At 39.6% G+C, this 24,656-nt stretch overlaps 1 protein-coding gene across 2 annotated transcripts in view; it reads left to right on the top strand.

Moving 5' to 3' along the window:
* The first annotated feature begins 1,532 nt into the window (after window positions 1-1,532).
* CIBAR1 (CBY1 interacting BAR domain containing 1) overlaps window positions 1,533-24,656 on the top strand; it is a 29,796-nt gene continuing 6,672 nt past the window's right edge. Inside the window, exons 1-7 of one of the 2 annotated variants that reach the window (NM_001265930.1) lie at window positions 1,553-1,655; window positions 2,209-2,443; window positions 4,944-5,012; window positions 6,238-6,339; window positions 9,686-9,691; window positions 11,436-11,540; window positions 20,205-20,318. In NM_001265930.1, coding sequence (NP_001252859.1) covers window positions 1,630-1,655; window positions 2,209-2,443; window positions 4,944-5,012; window positions 6,238-6,339; window positions 9,686-9,691; window positions 11,436-11,540; window positions 20,205-20,318 — 657 coding nt within the window. In that variant the 5' untranslated portion in view covers window positions 1,553-1,629. Of the gene's footprint in view, window positions 1,656-2,208; window positions 2,444-4,943; window positions 5,013-6,237; window positions 6,340-9,685; window positions 9,692-11,435; window positions 11,541-20,204; window positions 20,319-24,656 lie in introns of both variants that reach the window. The other variant, XM_015145648.3, reaches the window with a different exon arrangement.

The raw sequence follows: 24,656 nt of genomic DNA on the forward strand, positions 1-24,656 counted from the left end.
CATCCAACCAATAACATGCTGAGTGAAGGCAAGGAGCAAAGAGAGGTACACATTGTAACACAAGCGAATACGGGAAGTTGAAAACAAAGGACGGCGGACATCTATTTGTCCAAAATAAAAACTTTTAATCAGCAGCACACGGCAGTGAGGAATACGAGACCAAAATCACATTTCCTCTGTCTCAAAGGGCTCAAAGTCTAGAGTATAGGAGACAGTACAAAATCAACAAAGTGTACTGTTTTAGCATTCCAACACTTTGCACTTCGCTCCTCCAGACAGTATTAGGGCCCCGTCCCAAAGCGTTAGGACCAGGCCCTAAGGTTGCCTGAAAAAGCGAAGTGTGGGAGGATCCCAGAGAGGTTTCTCGAAGCAGATAAAGTCTGAATTGAGGCTCACGCCTGTAATCCCAGCACTTTGGGAGGCTGAAGGGGGGCAGATCACTTGAAGCCAAGAGTTCAAGACCTGCCTGGCTAACATGGCGCAACCCCGTATCTACCAAAAATACAAAAAATTAGGCCAGCATAGTGGTGCACGCCTGTAATCCCAGCTATTCGGGAGGCTGAGGCAGCAGAATCGCTTGAACCCAGGAGGTGGAGGTTCCAGTGAGCCAAGATTGTGCCACTACACTCCAGTCTGGTCAAAAGAGCGAGACTCCATCTCAAAAATATATATAAATAAATAAAGTCTGAATGGAGTCCTTGCAGTGTTTACTGGGAAAAGCAGCACACGAGAAGGCCGAGAGGGTCAAAAGGACAGAGGCGTTCAAAGGACAAAGGAGAGCGTCCTGTTTGTTTGGGGTTTTAGTATTTTTGAATTTTTGTTGCCCCAGGCCAACCCTGAGAGCCAGAACTGTTCGTTATTTATCTCAGCACAGGTTCGGTGTAAGCGTTGCCTCCTCATCCGACGCTCAGGCCCTTCAGGTCCGGGACCCCTGCTTCTTAATTATGTTTCTGTTATTCCCAGTGTCTAACACAATCTCTTCCGCGAAGTCGGAACTTGATACGTATTTGCTGAATAAATGAAAAGTTAAAGGTGAGGCAGTAAGCACCGCTCCTTCCAAGGGCAGCTCTCAAGAGCCCACGTTTTCAGATTAAACAGCGAAGTGGACGCGTCTGGTACGAGACTACAAGTCGCACAGGCGGAGACGGGGCCCCCGGGCCTCTGGTTTCACGTCTCCCTCCTAGTTCCCGGCGGACCGGCGTCTTTTCTCCCCTGCTCGGAGGAGGCTGGGTGTCTGGTAAGCGCGGCTGTTAGAGAGGATGGAGGAGCCGCAGCCCCGCGGTGCTTCCCACAGGCTTCGCCGGCAGGGACGCGCGGGACGACCGCGCAGGCGGCTCTGCAGGGGTGGGCGCGCCATCACCCCTCTCGGTCCCAGGGGTGGGCGCGCCATCACCCCTCTCGGTCCCTCGCTGCTTTGCGCTTTCCGAGCCCCAGCAGCGCTCAGGCTGCCTCGGGCATTGACCGCGGGGGCGCGCACCCCGTTTCCATAGAAACGCCCGGGCTGGCGCGGCGGCGCGAGGGGCGGGCTCTCCGGCTCCCGGCGGCTGCTTGCGCCCCAGCGCGCGCCCAGGCGCCTTGGAGTCCCCGTCCTTGGGCCCCCGCAAGGTCCCCTGCCGTGCGCGAGGCAGCATGATGAGGCGCACCCTGGAAAACCGGTAACAGCCCGAGCCCAGCTGCCCAGGGCCGCCCACACTGGAGGGCTGGGGTGAGGGAAGTGGAGCCTCTGTCCGTGGGGCCTCTGCGCCGAATTCCGACCCTGGGCGGCAGGCTGCACGGTCCCCGCTGTGGCCTGGGGCCTAATTCCCTGGGCTGCAGCGAGCGCCGGCGGCGAAGGGGAGCCCGGGGCCCGGCCGGCTGCCACCCACCCACGCCTCCGGGTCTCGGGTCCCCACACTGCCGCGGGCAGTGCAGAAGCCTTGGAGGCAGCCGGGCTCCCAGGCCGCGCTGCGCGGAGCAGCCACCTCCCCAGTTAAGGCCAGGCCCACCCGGCCTGGGCCTCTTCCTGTGCCTCTTCCTGTGCCTACACTGTCCGGATAGTGAGGTCAGGACCCCATGGAGAGCAGTCCGCGCCGGGAGACGGTGGATCGTTGGTGGGTTTGTGCCTTCAAAGCTGCAGAATGCCCGGGGAATGTTTGCATGTTACATTAACGTGAAGCCTTCTCATCTCTAACCAGAGTGTTTTGCCTTTTGTGTCACCTTTTTCTCTAGGAACGCTCAAACAAAACAACTGCAAACAGCTGTCTCAAATGTGGAGAAGCATTTTGGAGAACTGTGCCAAATCTTCGCTGCCTATGTGCGGAAAACTGCCAGGCTGAGAGACAAAGCCGACCTCCTGGTGAATGAAATCAACGCGTATGCTGCTACAGAGACCCCACATTTAAAGCTGGGCCTGATGAACTTTGCTGATGAGTTTGCCAAACTTCAGGATTATCGACAAGCAGAGGTATGGCGTGAGATCACAGTGTCATTGTTATGAATGAGCCATGAAGTAGTGGATGAAGGAACCGTGGGAACTTTCACTTGTAATCTACCTAACTGCAGAGGTGGATACAAACTTTATAAAACCTACATTTTCATGTCTATAACACTGTGTGAATCTATTAAAGAGAAGCTTTCGGCCGGGCGCGGTGGCTCACGCCTGTAATCCCAGCACTTTGGGAGGCCGAGGCGGGCAGATCACGAGGTCAGAAGATCGAGACCATCCTGGCTAACACGATGAAACCCTGTCTCTACTAAAACTACAATAAAATTAGCCGGGCGAGGTTGCGGGGCTCCTGTAGTCCCAGCTACTTGGGAGGCTGAAGCAGGAGAATGGCGTGAACCCGGGAGGCAGAGCTCGCAGTGAGCCGAGATCAGGCCACTGCACTCCAGCCTGGGCGGCAGAGCAAGACTCTGTCTCAAAAAAAAAAAAAAAAAAAAAAAAAAAAGAAGCTTTCTGTGTTTTATTTTACCGTTTTCAAGCTAAATTTTAGGGAATCTTGAAGTCTTGAATTTCCCCACTTTATTTGCCAACTTTTGGCCAAGGGGTGGCTGTTTACTGGGGGTAGTGGGAATAGTACGCAGGGGGAAGAAAATAAGCATAACTTAATGTCTTGTGTGGCACGTAAGTACATTATTAAAGAATGACTAGAGATAGAAATGTTGGGAATGGTAATGTGGATGGATAAATTATTAATAAATGGGCAAGAGATCATTGCTGCATCCAACTGGAAAATTGACCAATGGTTTACTAACAACAACAACAACAAAATGCTATGAATTGTATCATGAAAGCAAACCAATACTGAGACACCGTGTGGACTTTTTGCTCTGGGTAGCAGGAGAGGTATCCTTGTGATTGTTTTCTTTCTAAAAGCCCATTTTTTTCCTTTAAATACTTAATGAGCTCTTTTACTTGTATTTATTTTCAGTTTCACAACATAGGTGAACTTATCAGAAGTTGCCCATTTAGAAATGCGTTGCTTTTTTGTACTTTTCTCATCAGAACCTAAAATGGAAATTTCAATTTTCAAAAAATAGAATGAGTATAAAAAAAAATTGAACTCATCATTGCTATCCATACAAATTTGAAGAGTAATGTTTGGAGGTACTTTTAGAAAAATGTTGAGTTCTTGTCATGAAACTTCTTCTGTTATAAACAAGTAACTCTCAGTTACATCTAACTGGGAACTTAATGTTTCAAAGATAATTTATATTCACAGGTAATCCTAAAATCTTATTTTAGCCAATAATTTCAGTGCCCCTTTGTAGAAAACCTTTATGCTATTTATCAAATAGCAAAGTGAATTGATTTGCATTTGTTCTCCTTTTATTTCCCTTGCTTACCAAATGGTGGAGGTCCTAATGAACAATGACAAAAAGGTAGGCAACAAAAAGGAGAACAGAAATAAGACTTAGATAATCCTTAAGCTGAATAATCAGTATGGATTATAAGAAATGGTGTAAACCAAACTGTCCTGAATATCCATGATTTTAGGATTTCTAATATTTGAATACTTAATGGGAAGTTGATTTTTATTTTCCTAACATTTTAAAATGAAACAGTCATATACATTTTGTTTACAGAAACTAAAGAAAAATCAATATGAAATTAAGTGTATTTGTCAATTATATAAATATGTATCATTAAAAAGCCCTTTTCCTGCGATTAAAATATTACATGTTCATTTTAAGCAATTGAATACATGTCACCTATCTTGAGAGAAAAAATTTTAATGTCCAAGAGTTATTTTTCTTATGCTGTATTTAAATACTTACCTTAAAAAAAAATCTGTCTCTTCAGTGCCTTCCACTAGTGCTACTTGTAAAAGAAGTAATTACTCAAAATGTGATTTAAAAACATAACTATAACATTTAAGAAACACTATTTAATTCTAAATGAAACAGAGATGAGACATACAGTTTGACAGCTCAGCAACTCAGACCATTTATCTTGTTCTGTAGGCTTTGATAATTCACAAATGGCTTCTCAGAAAAAAAAAATGCAGCAAATACAGTGATCTCTAAGCTTTTTTGCTTTTGAAGGTTATATTGCTTTAAATGTTTCCAAGATGCTCTGTCTTTCAGCTTTGATTTTCTTTTCTGAAAAGTTGAGCTATTATAGTTCAGAGATAATATACCTAAAGTATCCAGTACTGTGCTGAACACACTGAAAATGTTAGCTGTATTAAAATTTGAGCTGTCTTAACACACTTAAACTACTACTTTAAGGTAACAAAGTAATCCTAAGATGATGATGTGGCCAGGATGAGCTCCTGGGAAACCTGAGACATTTTCTTGTCATTTTGCTTTTCAGATGCTTTTCTACTTTTACTGTGCAGCTTAACAGTTTTTAATGTGTTTGAGTTTAGATTCTGAGTCTTATTAATTTCTAGTGATTAGCCTTTTATTTATAGGCTAAAAGGTTAAACATTCTAATTTAAAATTTTAATAATTTTCAATAGGTTGAAAGACTTGAAGCCAAAGTGGTTGAACCCTTGAAAGCTTATGGGACCATTGTGAAAATGAAACGGGTAAGTAAATCCATTTTCTCACTTACTATGAGTTACTCTGGCAAAGAGTATGAGGTTTCCAATTGTTTTTTTAATAAGAAATACAAAGTAGTGGCCAGGAGTGGTGACTCACACCTGTAATCTCAGCACTTGGGGAGGCCAAGGAGGGCGGATCATGAGGTCAGGAGTTTGAGACCATCCTGGCCAACATAGTGGAACCCTGTCTCTACTAAAAATACCAAAAAATTAGCTGGGCATGGTGACGTGCACCTGTAATCCTGGCTACTCAGGAGGCTGAGGCAAGAAAATCGCTTGAACCCGGGAGGCAGAGGTTGCAGTGAGCTAAGATAGTGCCACTGCACTATCTTAGCACTGCCTGGCGACAGTGCGAGACTGTCTCAAAAAAAAAAAAAAAAAAAGAAAGAAATACAAACTAGTATATAGTCATTCTTTTTACTCTGAAAGATCCCTTAGCTCTTTAAGAATAATGAAATATTTTTAGTGAGCTTATTAAGCATACTGTAGCAACATAGACAACAGACATTATTATGGAAACTTTAAAATAATTATAATCATGAAAAATATATGGACAGAAATTGCTTTACTATATGAATATAAGTTTTTGTTTAAAGCAGGTGATAGCATTTAGACTTTTAAAATGTGTGAGAGAGTTCTATTTTTAAAACTAACTTTATTGAAGTGTAATTTACATCAGCAGTCCCCAACCTTTTTGGCACCAGGGACCGGTTTTGTGGAAGACAATTTTTCTTTAGTTCACAATAGGGTTTGCACTCCTATGAGCATCTAATGCTGCCTCTGATCTAACAAGAGGCAGAGCTCAGGCCTTAATACTAGCTCGCCCACCGCTTACCTGCTGTGCTGGCCCAGTTCCTAATACAACTGGGAGTTGGGAGCCCCTGATTTATATGCAATAAAATTCTTCCATTTTAAGTGATCATTGAGTTTTGACAAATGTTTATACCCATGTAACCACTACCATCATCAAAATTACACATTTATATACGTATATCTATTATGGTTAATAGTTTTGCACTGAAATTGTGTCATTATTTTGAGAGAATATTAAACACATTCTCATATACATAGACACTAATTATGTAATACTTGTAATTCCTGTGGTAATGGTACCAGGATCACACAAGAAGTATTCTTCCATTCTTAAAACAGAGTGTGTGAATTTTCTTAAGTCAGACATTTTTACTAACAAAAAAATGTCAATTTGCAGGATGACCTCAAGGCAACATTCACAGCAAGGAATCGAGAAGCAAAGCAATTAACTCAGTTAGAAAGAACACGTCAGCGAAACCCATCTGATCGACATGTTATTGTATCCTTTGAATTTGGGTCTTTAAAAAAATGTTTAAGGTATGGAGTACAAAAGTAAATGTATATAGAAATTGTGCATTTTTACTTTTAAATGAGTAGAGAATTTGAATATAAAGATTGAAAAGAAATGCATTTAGGAATTCTCAGTATAGAAATTGGCTAATTTTAAAGAGGTTACACCACCTAATTCAAATCCCCTTATATTGTTTTACACAGTAGACTTTGCAAACGAACAAACAAAAAATTCAGATGTTTGTATAAAGAGTAAATTCAGATTTCTGAATTTTATTTTCACATGGTGATGACTAAATATTAATTCTACAATTAACTTAAAGATCTATCATTAATCCTAATATATCAGTGTCCTCTATGCCCTGTTTTGAGAAAAGGAAAGAAAATTTTCCCATTTAATTTCCTTCATCTTTTAGAAATAAAACAATTATGTGGGCCAGGCGTGGTGGCTCACCCCTGTAATCCCAGCACTTTGGGAGGCCGAGGCAGGCAGATCACAAGGTCAGGAGATCGAGACCATCCTGGCTAACACAGTGAAACGCCATCTCTGCTAAAAATACAAAAAATTAGCCGGGCTAGGTGGCGGGCACCTGTAGTCATAACTACTCGGGAGGCTGAGGCAGGAGAATGGCGTGAACCCAGGAGGCAGAGCTTGCAGTGAGCCGAGATTGCGCCACTGCACTCCAGCCTGGGCGACAGAGCCAGACTCATCTCAAAAAAAAAAAAAAAAAAAAAGAAATAAAACAACTATGTGAAATCATGACTTCCAGCCAGCCAGTTAACCTCAGGAGGGAGACTTAAGAGTAAAATTAAGATCCAAGTTGGACACAAACCTAGATACGACTGTCTACTGTAATAAGTTTCTTCTGTTAAACATGACTATTTCTTAAACTACAATGTGCCTTATTCATTACTAAACAAAAGCATACAAAATAGTGCCTAACTGCCAGCAACTAAGATAGGTAGGACTGTGTAGAAAGCACTAACATCTGGCCGAGCGCATTGGCTTACGCTTGTAATCCCAGCACTTTGGGAGGCCGAGGCGGGCAGATCATGAGGTCAGGAGTTCCGAGACCATCCTGGCCAACATAGTGAAACCCCGTCTCTACTAAAAATACAAAAATTAGCCAGGCATGGTAGCACATGCCTGTAGTCCCAGCTACTTGGGAGGCTGAGGCAAGAGAATCACTTGAACTGGGAGATGGAGGTTGTAGTGAGCTGAGATCACACCACTGCACTGCAGCCTGGAAAACAAAGCGAGACTCTGTCTCAAAAAAAAAAAAAAGAAAAAAAGAAAAAGAAAGCACTAACATCCCTACTGCCTCTTTTTTCCATTCCTTCTTCTATGTGTCTCCTTCCTACTTCCTTAAGGTTGTTACTGCCCAGCTCAGCCAGAAACCACATGAGGAGTGGCTCTTTGAGAGCATTTGAGGTTCCAGAACACCTCCATTCCTGAGGGGAGTCCCTTGAGCAGCGATTTGGGGCTGCACCAATTGCTTGGTCCTTCTTCCTTTGGACCAAAGGTACAGAAGCCCAACTTTGTACTAAACAAAAATGGGCAGCCATAGGGCTGGGAGTGGAGTGCCTACTGGAGACTGGGACAGAAACATCTAGATGGTCATAGTGGCATAAGATCTGCAAATGGAGATGATAGAATCTGTTTTTTAAGCAAGTCCAAATGCTGGAAAATTTATGACTGATAACTAGAGATCAAGGCAGAGGCTGTGGGGTGGGGCGGGGGGTTCACCAGTGTTTAAGAATTAAGCTAGGGATCAAAATTTTTTGTTTTGTTTTGTTCTTTGTGGCCTGGAGTGGGGGAGGTGGTGATATATGAAGACATCTGGAATCCTGAGTAGTTGGCAAGATTGAATCAGGAGTACTGGTATCTACACTAAACACAGAAACGAATCTATTCCTAAGACAAACATTTTTCTGACTTGGATGCTGTGCTGTAAACTGCTGGGGAAGGGAGATAATCTTAGAGCACAGATGAAGCAGGTCTGTGGGTTCACATGGTGGGGAAATAAATACTACCTAAGAGGTTATTGCCACAGGTGAATCAATGTGCTCACTGGGTAAGATCTGCAACTTGTGTATTTTGACAACCTGAGACCAAAACATGAAGGACAATCCACATACAAATGTAGTCAATATAAATATACAAATATTCAATCATAGTATCATGGAATATTTCCCAGGATAAACTCTTAAAATTCATCTATGTAGAAGTATGTTTAAGTTTGGTATGTAAGAAAAGATAGAGTCACTCTGATAGAGAGGATAGGGAAAAGAAGAATTCCAGGGCTCTGCCTGCTCACCCCCAAAGTAGGACTCCAGGTGACTTCTAAACGAGCTTCCTGTAATGCAGTGTGACAAATACCAATCTGGCTTACCCTTTTAAAAATCATTTTAAACTGTTAACTAATTCTATTTAATATACCAGTATCTTTATTCATGGAGTTGTGTCTTAGTATTTTAATCCAAAGCATTTCCTATTCAAGTTGGAATTTTGAATTATAGAATTTTGAAGAATTTTCAGTGAAAAGAAGAAATATTAGAAATCTATATTCTCTTTGCTAAAAATGGATGTGTTACTTTGGGTGAGTTGCTATGCTCAAGTAAAGGGATTTGAGACTTTCAGAAATAAATAGTAGTTGCTGGAGGGTGATAGAAGGTGAAGCTACACATATCCCAGCTATGGCTTCTGTTTCCCCATGCTTTCCTGATTTAGCCAACTCTACTTAGCCTTCTAAATTTTAAAATGAAAATATCAATAAATGAGGAGGGTAAAGACATGAGTCAAAAGGAAGTAGAAGTAAAGAGCTGCATCAGTCAGGTGTAATAAACAGTATTAGGAATTAGTCTGCTTGAATATTCTCACTAGCACAAGGATAACGTGTATCAAGTAACTGTTTTACTCATAATAAATTTTTTTTCATAGTAGTAAGTCTTCAGAGGAGCTCTATTTTATCTTTGAATTTCCTGTAATGAAGTTGTAGTTTAAAGAATCTCAAACACAGAAATATAGAGAATTGTTTTTGATTCCTGGTTATGAATAAGTTGAAAGTTTGTATGATTTTTAAAAACTCTGCAGCCATATGGTAAATGTATATACAAATACAGAGAGGTATAAATGAATATAATTTTAAGTACTTAGTATCTTGAAAATGTGTAGTTGAATGAACCTAATTACAAAAGTAACCATAATTGATATATGGTTACAATTAATATATAACCTAATTGTAAGTGTTTATAATTCTATGGGTATATAAATTTATTGAAAGAATTGTTACACTCTCTTTGAAATGTATTTTTTCCTTTATGAAAAATTTCAGTCACAGGTGGGTAATAGAGTGGTGTGTCAAGAAATGGATCCTTATAGTAAACCCTTTTACTTGTTTCAATTTATACATTTTCTTGAAAAAGAAAGCAAAAGCTAAATGTCACGGTATTACTTATCACAGAACTTTGACAACAAATGCAAACTTTTTCTATGATTAATTATTAAATGATGATATATGTGACTTTTGAGTAAATATAATATTAGCACAAGAAACAAAACTTTGTTAGGAAGAATTTAATCCGAAAATTGGGCTGTGCCTTTTTAAATTTCTGTGTTACTGTTTAAGAAAAAATCTTAAATATTTTTGGGCAACTTTTGTTCTAGCAGAGGAGGTGCTTAAAGAGAGATACACAATTAGATTAGAAATATTCTGCACTTGACAGTACTATAGCCACTGGCTGTATATGTCTATTGAGTTCTTGAAATACAACTAGAGTAACTTTGGAGCTAGTTTTTAATTTTTTATTTAATTTTAATTAGTTTTAATGAAAATTGCCCCATACGGCTAGTGGCCACCATACTGATTGGACAGTACAGATCAGATATTATGAGTACATGTCCAAATGTGTTAGACTTGCCATCTAATTCATTAGTTACTAGTGTATTTTTTTTTTGTAATAAGCATTAACTAAATAGAAGCAGTGTAACATGGTTGTCTTGTAAAGAAGAATCTACAAGTAGAAATCCCATGCTGAAATATTTTGTAGTGTATATTCCACCTGATGAGGATATTATAGAGTTAGGAATATTAACGCATTTGGAGAACAAGTAGAAGCAAGCAAGGTAGAAAGAGTCTTGGTTATATATCTGCTAACCCAAAATACCTCAATGTTGTACATTTTAAAAATCAAACTCTCAGTGGTAGAACTTGTCATAGCTGTAGGTCTCTCTGCTGTGTGCCACTCTCCTTAGTCATTTCCAAAGATGATTTCATGTAATCCATACAATAGTCCTATGAGATAAGCATAAAGAGTAAGAGATAATAGGCTGGGCACGGTGGCTTACACTTGTAATCCCTGCACTTTGGGAGGCTGAGGCAGGTGGATCACCTGAGGTCAGGAGTTCAACGTGATGAAACCCCATCTCTTCTAAAAATACACAAAATTAGCTGGGCATGGTGGCATGCGCCTATAATCCTAGCTACTCAGGAGGCTGAGTAAGAAGAATTGCTTGAATCCAGGAGGCGGAGGTTGCAGTGAGCCGAGATTGCGCCACTGCACTCTAGCCTGGGCAACAAGAGCAAAACTCTATCTCAAAAAAAAAAATAAGAGATAATCTGTAATTGAGAGAATTGAAATAATCTTTACTAAGTCATAAGTCCTTTTCAGGGGAGAAATGGCTAACGGGGAGAGAGAGACAAAAGAAAAATAATTTTTGATAAATGGCACAGGCAGTGAAATAGGGAAGCAGTAGAAAATATGGGACATGGTTTTACAGTAGGTTATCCAAGGATGTCTGGGAAAAAAAATGATTTTGTAGACAGAAAGGGAAGGATTTGGGGGTAGTTTTTGTCCTTGGGTTTTTTTTTTTCTAGATCGTGAATCATGTCACTAAATAAAGTTTTTTATTCTGCATGTGCTTACATAGATCATTTTATTATATATGGTAAAATATAATATTAACAATTTACACTGTTATGCCAAAAAGCCAGTACTGCACAATGGTAGAATTTACCAGTAAGCTCAACTGAATGAATTCTCATTTGATTTTTTTATATCTTTGGTTGGGGAATACTTTTGTAGGCAGAAACGGAATTACAGAGAGCTGCAATGGATGCTAGCCGAACAAGTCGTCATCTGGAGGAAACTATTAACAACTTTGAAAGGCAGAAAATGAAGGATATAAAGGTAATAAAGTAACTGTTAGGGTTCAAAATGTGTTTTTAACCTTATTTTTTACTTTAAACTCATGAAAAATTTAAATTACTCTAAATTTTTTAGCCCATAAATACCCCTTATAAAGAAAATATGATAAATAAGGGGCCAAGCACAGTGGCTCATGCCTGTAATCCTAGCACTTTGGGAGCCTAGGCGGGTGGATCAATGGAGGCCAGGAGTTTGGGACGAGCCTGGGCAACATGGAAAAACCGCATCTCTACAAAAAACTAGCCAGGTGTGGTGGCACATGCTTGTAGACCCAGCTTCTTAGGGGGCTGAGGCAGGAGGATCAACTGAGCCTGGGGAGGTTAAAGCAGCAGTGAACCATGACTGCGCCACTGCACTCCCTGCGTTCCAGCCTGGGCAACAGAGGCAGACCCTGCCCACCCCACCCCCCAACAACAACAAAAAGAAAACAGAAAAAGCAAAAAATATTATAAATAAAATATATCGTGGGTTTTTTTTAAAAAAATGGAAACAGTGGTATATAAAAGACCAACATTTCCAAACAGTAGCCAGATATTCTGCTTTTTATAACAAATACTATTTAATCAAGGGGAACTAACATTTATTGTGTTTTTATATACCAGGCGCTACAACAGGCACTTGACATAAATTCTTGCAGTCCTCACAGCAACTCCGTGAGGATGAGGTGGTGGTATTAAAAAATTAAGCAGCCAGGCACAGTGGCTCACACCTGTAATCCCAGCACTTTGGGAAGCTAAGGCGGGCAGATCACTTCAGGTCAGGAGTTTGAGACCAGCCTGGCCAACATGGCGAAACTCCATCTCTACTAAAAATAAAAAAATTAGGCATGATGGCATGCACCTGTAATCCCAGCTACCCAGGAGGCTGAGGCAGGAGAATCGCTTGAACCCAGGAGGTGGAGGTTGCAGTGAGCTAAGAAGAGCATGCCACTGCATTCCAGCCTGGGTGACAGAGTGAGACTCTGACTCAAAAAAAAAAAAAGAAATTAAGCAGAGACATAAATATTTTACCCAAAGTACAATAGCCAGAAATAGGAGCTATAAACCAATTTTTTAATGTGTGATTTCTGTTATAATACAGTCATTAATTTTTATAGCTTAATACTTTGTAGTAACTACATATTATCAAATAAGTAAACAGGGTAATAGTAGCCAACCACATAAATTTGCATCTACTATGATATGGTATCTTAGTCAACAAAATCACAAGAATTGCCTTATTCTAACACATTTGTAGATTTGAAACTTCTTGGGGATCATGAAATTCAGCAGGTCTTTTTGATAACCATCGTGGAAACACTTGAAGGACCTCTTATGACCATCTTACAGACTTTAAAACTCATCTAAGGCTCTTTTTGGCTCACTGAAGATTTTCCTGTAACAAGCTTTAAATATTTGTTTTGCTACTATTGACAAATCTTCCTTCATAAGCTATATTCTTTCAATAAAATAAGCATTATCTGCCACTTAATTATATTATTTATCTCTGAAATCCATGAAACAGTATTCATTTACATCTTTTATTTTCTTTAATTTCCTGTCATAGTTTCAAAGGATCTCTGAGCTTCTCAATTTAGTCACAGGCTCTGTACTCTTCTGTGTAATAGTAGATTGCTACCCACAGAAGAACATCTCAGGGGGCTGTCCCGAGACAAATTCCTTTACCAAGCTAGGAGAGTATGGTCGGGGTATAAAGTTTTATAATTGCTGACATCCCCTCTTAAACTGAGGGAGGAAGGAGAATTATTAAGATAATTAATTAACCTTAACCTGAAAAATGGGAATGGAGACTTGTGAGCTATGCCTGATTCCACTGTTGGGTAAAGGCTTCTTTAGTGATGGGAAACTGATTCCTTGCTCCATCACTGTTCCTCAGACCTGCAAATTTTTCATTTACACATGGAAATTTGTCTCTACTCTGATCTTTGGGCTCACTTCTGTGTTCTGCCTGGATGCTGGTTTTAATTCCCTGAGCATTACAGAGTACCAAACCCCACAGAGAAAGTGCAGCATTCCCAGCTACAATTCCTGCTACCTGGGATTTCCTGAAGCAACAGGAGATGGTAGTAAGGTGCTGTACGGTGGAGGGTGCACAGAGAAGAAAAGAGCTTCTAAGCTTTTCTCTATTATGCCCCCAAAAGAGGGAAGTCTCTTGATTTCAGGAAGTCTCTTGGTCACAGAAGAAAATTTTAAAAAGACAGGAAGAAACCTACACTTTAAAAACACTGAGCTATAATTCACTGTGCAACTCTGGTTTTGAGTGTATACACAGATATATATATATCTATAGATAGATAGATAGATAGATAGATAGATAGATAGATAGATATAGTATGTATGTATGTATGTCTCTCCACTCCATGTTAGAACATTGTCATCACTTCAACCTTGTACAGTTTAGCTTTTGCCCCCATCTGCTTCCCAACCCTGAGCAACTAATCTTCATCTCTATGGATCGAGCTATTCTGCACATTTCATAGAATGGAATCATCAAATACATTGACTTCTGTGACTGGCTTCTTTCACTTAGCCTGCTTTCAAGGCATATCCATGTTGTAGGATGTATCAGTACTTCATTCCTTTTTTTGACCAACTGATATTCCATTGTATGGATATACCACATTTTGTTTACTCATTTCAAGGACATTTCAGTTGTTTCCACCTTTTGGCTATTGTGAACACTAATATAAACATTTACGTACAAGTCTTTATGTAAACATACATTTTCATTTCTTTTGGATATATACCCAGGAGTGGAATTGCTGAATTATTGGTAACTTGATGCTTAAGCATTTGAGGAAGTGCCAGACTATTTTCTAAAGTGAACGCACCATTGTGTTTGCCCACCAGCAGTATATGAGGGTTACAACTTCTCTGCATCCTCAGTACTTGCTATTCATCAGCCCTCCTAGTGGGTTTGAAGTAGTAGTTTCATTGTAATAGTCATCTCATTATAGTTTTGACTTGCATTCCATGATGATGCTTTTTTTTTCTTTCTTTAAAATAGAGACAAGGTCTCACTATGTTGCCCAGGCTGGTTTTGAACTCCTGGTCTCAAGTGATCCTCCCACTTCAGCCTCCCAAAGTGCTGGCATTTACAGGCGTGAGTCACTGTGCCTTGCCTGATGATGCTTTTTGGCCATCTGTGTATATCTGCCTTGAACAAATGGCTATTGAGATCCTTTACCCTTTTTTTCTCTTTTTTTTTTTTTTTTTGAGACGGATTCTCACTCTGTCGCCCAGGCTGGAGGGCAGTGGCGCGATCTCAGGTCACTGCAACCGCCACCTCCCAGATTCAAGTGATTCTGCTGCCTCAGCCTCCCAAGTAGCTGGGATTACAGGCATGCACCACCACGCCTGGCTAATTTTTGTATTTTTAGTAGAGATGGGGTTTTGCCATGTTGGCCAGGCTGGTCGTGAACTCCTGATCTCAGGTGATCTGTGCACCTCCACCTCCCAAAGCTCTGCGATTACAGGCGTGAGCCACCATGCCCGGCTCCTTTACCCTTATTTTAACTGGATTGTCTTATTTCTGAGTTGTGAGAGATTTTTATATATTCTAGATAGAAGTCCCTTATCAGATAATCTGCATTTTTTCCCATTCTGTGGGTTGCTTTGTCACTTTCTTGATAGTGTCTTTGAAGCACAAGTTTTTAATTTTGATGAAATCCAATTTCTCTCTCTTCTTACTTGTGCTTTGATGTTATAACTAAGAATCCACTGCCAAATCCAAGGTCATGAATATTTATTCCTATGTTCTCTTAACAGTTTTATAGTTGCAGCTCTTATATGTCTTTGATCCATTTGAATTAATTTTTATATATGGTTAAATTTTGTAAACGTTAAATATCATTATTTTGCATGTGACTGTCTAGTTGTTGCAGCACCATTTGTTGAAGAGACTATTCTTTCCTCAATTGAATGGTCATGGCATCTTTGTTGAAAATCAGTTGACGTGGTTTTACTTCTGGGCTCCCGTTCCTTTTCATTAATCTATTGACATCTTAAGAGTAATTCTTCCTGTCCATGAACATGGGATGTTTTTCCATTTATTTTAATATTCTTTAATTTCTTTAAGCACTATTTGTAGTTTTCAGAATATAAATTGTGCATATCTTTTGTTAAACTTCCTATTTTATACTTCCTGTTGCTATCGTAAATGGGTTTGTTTTCCTAATTTCATTTTCAGATTGCTTGTCACAAATGTATAGAAAGACAGTTGATTTTTGCATACTGACTTATGTCTTACAACCTTGCCAAACTTGATTATTAGTTCTAATAGTTTTTTAGTAGATTCGTTAAATTGAGATAAATTTAATAAATTGAGATAAATTGGATTTTCCACATATAAATTTTGTTTTCTGCAACAACCTACAATTTAAATGCAACCTCCCATAACCCTAGCAAACTCCCAGAAACATGAGCACCAGATTATCAATACCAGAGTCTGTTAGGGTTCTCAATCTCCATTCTGCACATCATTCCTCATTACTGTCAAATTGCTTCCTTTCCAAGTAAGGCCACATTTGGGATCTTTTATGATAAAGAGGGATGTAGAAATCTCACAAGGTTGCCTCAAAGATCAGTCAAAAGGGTTACATTACAGCTCCTTTTTTTGTTTTTGTTTTTTTTTAAAGAGCTGGTGTCTCCCTATGTTGCCCAGGCTGGTCTCGAACTCCTGGGCTCAAGCAATCCTCCCACCTTGACCTCTCCAGGTGCTGGGATTACAGGCGTGAGCTACCATGCCTGGCTGGCCCCCTTATTTCTAATAACAATATTCACATATTGCCATGTTGATCTTAGCATGTCTCATAAACATTTCTGTGAGAAGAATACTTGGAAAAGTCAGATTATTGGTACCACTCTTAATTTGGGGAGAAACAGACAGAACATTCCTATTCTTACCTGTTACCAGGCTACTGCTTCTGGTAAGGGGCAGAGTTTGTGGCTCCTTTAACCACTCTGGAAGCAGAAATGATTGGCAGTAGTGAGCACTACTCATAACTGTGTGTGCATTACTGTGTTTGAGGTGAGTTTAATTGATAAGTCCATTTGAATTTTGGTATTGGAATTAAACAGCAAAGTAATACATTTTTGACAGACTTTTCATAGGAACTTTGCAGAGTGTCTCTCTGAAATGGGCTGTTATAGAACTTAGTGTACAAAATGAGAGAAAAATCACAATCCCATTTGTTTCCATGTATTAGGAAAAGTCATCAGTACATGATGAATGTCAAGGGAATTTCACAATTACAAAAAAGGTACTTAACCAGGAGTTACTCCTGTAACAAACGGGGATAGGAACTCAGTATGTAGTGAAGTAGCTGACATAAGCAAGAAACATCATAATTAATTTTTTATAGCTTTATTTTTATTATAAATATAAATCGTAAAACTTATCCATAAAATTATAGAGAAAAATTTAGTCTTACCACCCAAAAATATTCACCATTTTTTATTTTACCCTTCCAGATTTTTCCTATGCATATATACAGAGACATGGTAATAACAATAACAAACATTTCTTAAACACTGTGTGCCAGGTACCATTCTAAGCATTTTGCATGAATAAACTCATTAATTCCTCAAAACATCATTATGAGGAAGGTACTATTTTTAGCCCTGACAGTTATACATTAATGGGACCACCGTATATATAGCATCTCTTCTTAAAACTTATGGATATATTTATGCCAAGAAACAGATCCATATTATTTTTTGTTATCTTTATGATATTCTGCAGTATGGTTATACTAGTTCATTTAACCAGTCCTCATTGGTGAATGTCCAGGTTATTTTTGCAATTGTAGTTGTCACTGCATCATTACACATCGTTAAACAGCAGCCTTAACTGCTAGCCCAGTTATTCTCTTGAGATAAATTACCAGATGTGGAGCTCCTCCTTCAGAGCATACACTTTTAATGTTAATATATATTTTTAAAACTTCTGTCCACAGAGGTTAAACCAGTTTACATTCCTACTAAACCTTGCATAAGCACAGGTACAATGATGAGTTTGTTTGGTTTTTTTGTTGTTGTTTTGAGACGGAGTCTCGCTCTGTCACACAGGCTGTAGTATGGTGGCATGATCTTGGCTTACTGCAACCTCTGCCTCCTGGATTCAAGTGATTCTCCTGCCTCAGCCTCCCGAGTAGCTGGGATTACAGGCGTGTACCACCATGCCCAGCTAATTTTTGTATTTTTAGTAGATGGGGTTTCACCATGTTGGCCAGGGTAGTCTAGAACTGCTGACCTCAGGTGATCCACCTGCCTCGGCCTCCCGAAGTGCTGGGATTACAGGCATGAGCCACTGCACCTGATGTGTTTTTTGTTTGTTTTATATGACAATGTTGACACCATAAGTTGCAGTATTTTTAATAGGACGATAGGTAAAAAATCAGTATCATTTGCATTATTACTGCTGAGCTTTTTAAATATATTTAGCAATACATTTCTTTAGTAAATTATATTTTTCCTTAACCTGTATTTCTGTTGGATGTTGGAATTTCTTACTAATTTCTAAAAATTATTTATATTGAGACAATTAGCCCTTCAAATGAAAGAGAAAGTATGTTGCAAATGTCTTTTCTCATTTTACTGCTTACAGTGTTTTTGCCACCTCTTTTCTTTTTATTGCCAGATCTATCTGTCTTATTTTTGGTTTCTTCCTTGGTGTCATGCTTAGAAAGGTTTTCATCCCCTAGGTTATATAAGTATTGCTTATACTTTCTTGATTTTTAACATATTTTAAACATTAAATATTGAGCTGGCAGCTGTGTTTTGCAGTGTTATGACATGGATATATAACTTTAATTTTCAAATGGGTAGACAGTTCTCCTGACATCCTTTATATCCTATACTCTGGAGAGCTGTCATTTCCTCTTTGCCAAAATGTTCTTAAAACCTTTTCGTCAAAGATCTTTGTTAATCAAACAAGATAGAGGCTTTACTGTTAGTCACTACGTCCAATTTAGCTAGTTGACTTTGTTGTTCTTGTTGAGACAGAAGTCTCCAAATGTTGCCAAGCTAGTCTGGGGCACCTGGACCCAAGGGAACCTCCTGCCTCAGCCTGCCAAGTAGCTGGGATTATAGGCACATGCCATTGTGCCTGACTAGTTTATTTCTTGAGCATTAAAAATGGGTGTTTTGGCTTGTCATCAACTCTTAGTTCAGTTTTCCCTCTAGGAGTTTCCACACTCAAGAAAACCTGACTCCTTTCTGGTTTGCAACTATCATAAGGACACTAACAACTAAGAGTAGATCCCAGCCCTGGTCAGAAGCCATTCCTCCTCTAAAGTATTCCTGGGTATCTAGAGATACTTTAATATGAAATCCAGAATTGTATTTTAGCATAAGGCCGTTTATCAGTCAGTTGCCAGCCTGGTATACCTGAGCCCTCTCTAACTTACATGAAGTGACAATAAGGGTGATTGTGAATCATAGTTACAAGTCTCTTTTAACCTAGGCCCTGTCCTCTCAGTTAGAATGACATATATCACTGAGTAGCAATCAAAGCCTCTTAATGCTCCCTTAAGTGTTTTTCTAATCATCTAGGAAAGAATGGGGCTGGAGGGAAGAATCACAGGCCACTGATAATTATCTATATGGCTGTCCTCCAAAGTATATGACCACTCTTTTCTGGGTTATCTTAGGAGAGCAGGGATGAAGGGAAATGTGTATTTGACTAGCCTTCTAATATAATCCATGCTTGAGTATTTTCTGCCTTGTTCTTATTCAGCCCGGTTCTCTCTACATTGCTTATTTTGTTATAATTAACAAGATGATACGATCATGTTTATTAAAAACTTGCCTGGTTTCCATCTTTTCCCTATCCACTGATTACCTCACCCCCTGCTTAGATCAACATGCACATCTTCACTCATACTTTTTGTTCATGATCTTCCTTGTCATAAGTTTCCATCATGCTTATATAGAGGTTACCTGCACAGTTTATCTGTGAAGGAAATTATTGATTCCAGCAAGAACAGCACAGTTCAGTGGGCAATAGCAGAAAAACCTTAAATGAGCTATAACCTTATAGCCTTAGAATCAGATCTGTGTCTAAAGAGTCTTATCTGTGAGCAACACTGGGCAAGTCAATATCTGTAAACTGGAACGCTCTATGCAAATATATGGTATTATCATCAGTGGCAGGAGTGTCATTACTACCAAGTAACTCCTTTATGTTTAGAGAATACAAGTAGCATATAGTGTGGAACATAATTCCTGTTGAAAAAATGTTCTACTGTTTAAACATCAGTTGGAATTGCTAAAACACCAGCTTCATAACTGAACTGCTCTAATAATAAGCATATGGTATTAAAAGTATACAGTAGCATACATTTTAGTCAGATCTTCTGTTATTATAAATGTCAGTTACTAAGTATAAAGAGAACTAACTAAAATAAAAAATAAGATGGAAGTGAATGGTGATAAAGGAAATACTTTGTATAATTTGAAGGTTTGGCAGCAAAAGGTCTTCACAACTGTTTCTCTTTCAGTTATCTTTTGTACTTTATTTGCCCTGTAGAAAAACAGATACTTCTGTATTTTATAAAGTACCAAGACTATAGTGAGGAATAAAGTTACTATATTCATAAAGAAATTTAAATCGTTGTTTAAATTCAATTCTTTGGGTTTTTTTTAGACTATATTTTCTGAATTTATCACAATCGAAATGTTATTTCACGGCAAAGCTTTAGAGGTCTACACTGCTGCCTACCAGAATATACAAAACATTGATGAAGATGAAGATTTAGAGGTAGGACTATATCTATCTAAGCTCAGTTCTTCTTTTAATGTGGAAATATTTAAAAGAGAACATTAGTTTGTATGTGATTAGTATCTTTTTTTTTTTGAGACAGAGTCTCCCTCTGTTGCCCAGGTAGGAGTGCAGTAGTGTGATCTCAGCTCACTGCAACTTCCGCCTTGTGGGTTTAAGCAATTCTCCTGCCTCAGCCTCCCAACTAGCTTGGGTTACAGGTGCCCACCACCATGCCCAGCTAATTTTTGTATTTTTAGTAGAGATGGGGTTTCACCATGTTGGCCAGGCTGGTCTTGAACTCCTGATCTCAAGTGATGCGCCCACCTCGGCCTCCCAAAGTGCTGGGATTACAGGCATGAACCACCACGCCCAGCCATGATTAATATCTTAAATTTGAACACTACAGTGGTTATTATGTATAATCCAAAACAGATGCATTTTTATGATTTTCCATTTATTTTCAACTTTTCAAATTAACCATGGCAAAAGTTCCAGGAGTTAATTTATTAATAGCTAGTAAAATACAATTTACATAAAGCCATTAAATAAAATACTGTGTATCATTTTGACTGGTGATATAAGCCCACTGAAGTGTGCTAAAAAATAACTAACATTTAGTGACTTCAGTAACATTTGAGTGTTTACATCATGCACAATACCCAGAGCTTTACATGCATTTTCTCATTCAAACCTCAAAATCTTAGGTGGTAGGTGCTGCTGTAACTCTCATTTTGCAACTACAGAAACAGGCCAAGAGGATTTAAATAACTTATTTGTGGCCACTTAGCTAGTAAATAGCAGAATCAGGATTCTGACTATGTAATGTAATCACTAAGCTATGAAATAAATGTAGGTTATGTAAGCTTGCTTTATGCTGATGGTTTTAGTTAAATGCAGATAATTCTGATTGGCCAACTAACATTAGAGCAAGTAAATATCAAAGCCTGGTCCTCAATGAGCAATTTTGTAAATATCCAACCCTCTTACCTTCCAAAAGGAAAAAATAAAGGTACGAAAGTATTTATGCTGAAGTAAACTGTTCAAGACATACTTTCCCCATCTCATCTCTAATACAGAAGTGAAAAAAGCCATGTAATCCCAACATATAACAAGAATTCTGTATTAATAAAATATGGAAGTGTCTACCACTTAACAAATTTGAAGATTCCCCCCAATTTTTTTTTGTATCTTCCCCCTGCCTCCAAGACGGAGTCTTGCTCTGTCACCTAGTCTGGAGTGCAGTGGTGCGATCTCGGCTCACTGCAACCTCCACCTCCCAGGTTCAAGTGATTCTTCTGCCTCAGCCTCCCTAGTAGCCGGGATTACAGGTGCCTGCCACCACGCCCGGCTAATTTTTCTATTTTTAGTAGAGATGGGGTTTCACCATATTGGCCAGGCTGCTTTCGAACTCCTGACCTCGTAATCTGCCCGCCTTGGCCTCCCAAAGTGCTGGGATCACAGGCGTGAGTCACTGCGCCTGGCCTAATTTTTATTTGTATCTTAACTATCAATAAAGAGATCCTCTGAGCCTTCCCGTCCCATTACTCCATGGGCTTCAGGAAACTTAAAACCAGAATATAGGTTAAATAAAATGAAGTACATACTACAGTATGTGTATATATGTTTCTAATGTCAAAATCTAATTTGTTTTATATCAGTTATATATACATATTTATATTTCTCTATTTGTCAGTAATGACTTCCCAAGTGTTACTTCCAAACACTACAGCTAAGGTTTCTTAACTTTCACTCCTTTTCATGTCCTGCTTTTAAAACTTGATTATGAAGGCCAGGCGCAGTGGCTCACGCCTGCAATCCCAGCACTTGGGGAGCCCAAGGCGGGTGGATCACCTGAAGTCAGGAGTTCAAGACCAGTCTGGCCACCATGCTGAAACCCCGTCTCTACTAAAAATACAAAAATTAGCTGGGCATGGTGGTGGGCACCTATAATCCCAGCTACTTGGGAGGCTGAGGCAAGAGAATCACTTGAACCCGGGAGGCGGAGGTTGCAGTTAGCTCATATTGTGCCACTGCACTCCAGCCTGGGTGACAGAGTGAGACTCCATCTCCAAAAATAAAAAGGGCGGGCACGGTGGCTCATGCCTGTAATCCCAATACTTTGGGAGGCCGAGGCAGGCGGATCACGTGGTCAGGATATTGAGACCATCCTGGTCAACGTGGTGAAACCCCGTCTCAAAAATTAGCCAGGCTTGGTGGCACACGCCTGTAATCCCAGCTACTTGGGAGGCTGAGGCAAGAGAATCGCTTGAATCCAAGAGTCGGAGGTTGCAGTGAGCCAAGATCACGCCATTGCACTCCAGCCTGGCAACAGAAACTCCATCCCCCCCCCCCAAAAAAAATTGACTATCAAGCTTTCATCTGTCATTTATAAAATAATAAAATAGCAAATGTTTACATATTACATTGAGTCAGCTATTGATCTTTGCATTTTAACTATATTATTTTAATCCTCTCAACAACTTTGATGAAAGTACTTATTTCTGATTTCTGTGGATGAGAAAACGGAAGCATAGTGAAGTTAAGAAACTTCCCAGAGATCTCATAGCTACTAAGTAGCAGAGCTGAAAGTCTGATCCGGAAGTCTGACTACAAGGCCCATTATGCTTTAATCCTCTCTACATTAGACTTCCAGAAGTATGGTTCTTGCTGAGTAACATTAATCATTTCCTGCAAGAAATAACACTGCATTTAGTGGCAGGTTCAAAAGTGATCCCCCAATTCTTCTTCAAGACTGTAGTCCACTTTATAAGTATTTTCATTCTTCTTTGTATAATACCTTTGACATGCCATTTGTTAACTGACCTTAAAGTTCCTTCAAGCCCTTCAGTCCCCAAGGTTTTCCTTCTTATCCCAGAGGCCCTAGGTATTTTTTTGTTACACCACTTCCTTTATAACTTACCACTACTCTTAATCAGCCATCTAAGTAGTTTGTGGGAAAAGAGCTCTATGTAAAACTAAAGGTCTCAGGAATATGTGGTAGATTTTTTTTTTAATATCAACTCCCCTACTTTCTAGTGAAGTAATACTGAGCAAGTTAACTTACTCGCTCTTCAGCTTCCTCCTTTCTAAAATGGAGATACTGTAGTACTTACCTCATGTCGTGTTTGTTCAACAACTATTTATTGAGCACCTCATATGCGCCAAGCACCATTCTAAGTGTGAAGGATTTAGCATTCTAAGTTAGAAACAGTCCAAGTTGTCAAAGCAGTAACTTTAAATCTACCAGGGAATTCGACATGCAAAAAAATAACTAACGATTTTTTAATAATATGACCAGTCCTATAAAGGGGAAAAAAAAAGTGTGCTGTGTGTAATGGAGGGTTACAAATAGTCTGGAGAATCAGAGTGATCTCTTAGAATCTTGAGAGATGCATGGGAGGGTGCCTGGCAAAAACTTTCAGGGAGAGGGCATAGATAGATATACAAAGGTCCTGAGGCAGGACTGTTGTGAAGAAAGAACAGTGTATTTAAAACAATACAGTTGAGAATCATGGCATGTCATGGAAAAAAACAAAAGCAAAACAGCACAGTATAGGACACGAGCACATGTTCAATGAACCACGGGCATAAACTATTTATTATTATGCCATATAGCAATTGTGGAGAGAACAGTCTGGAGAGAATTGTGGGACCAGGGGAAGTAACTAATTCATGTAACTGATACAGTATCAAACAGGTACCTACCAAGAGGAAGGATCCTGTAAATACAAGGTTTCTTGGAAAGAAGCAAAGAAAACATGCAGAAAAAGACTGAGAAATAACTTGCTATTCTTCCAGATAGTCTATGCTTTGTGAGAACTGCTGAGATGTATTCCAGCTGCAGCCAGCGTTTTGTAGTTAGGCTCCTCTAGTTGTATCACAAACCATCTTAATTGTTTTTCACAAAAAAATACTGTCGGCCAGGTGCGGTGGCTCAGGCCTGTAATCCCAGCACTTGGGGAGGCTGAGGCAGGCGGATCATGAGGTCAGGAGTTCGAGACCATCCTGGCCAACATGGTGAAACTCTGTCTCTACTAAAGATATAAAAAATTAGCCAGGCATGGTGGCACGTGCCTGTGATCCCAACTACTTGGGAGGCTGAGACCGAAGAATCACTTGACCCTGGGAGGCAGAGGTTGCAGTGAGCCAAGATCGCGCCATTGCACTCCAGCCTGGGTGAAAGGGTGAGACTCCATCTCACGGAAAAAAAAAAAAAAAAAAAAAAAAGTATTGTCAGGTCACCTCTGTATTAACTTCAGAGCACATTCAGATCTTGAGAACTGCTCTTAGAAGAAATACTGGACCATGTTGGAAAATGCATTATTGCCAATAAAT

Source organism: Macaca mulatta, chromosome 8, assembly GCF_049350105.2.
Source record: "Macaca mulatta isolate MMU2019108-1 chromosome 8, T2T-MMU8v2.0, whole genome shotgun sequence".
In the NCBI taxonomy this organism is placed as follows: domain Eukaryota; kingdom Metazoa; phylum Chordata; class Mammalia; order Primates; family Cercopithecidae; genus Macaca; species Macaca mulatta.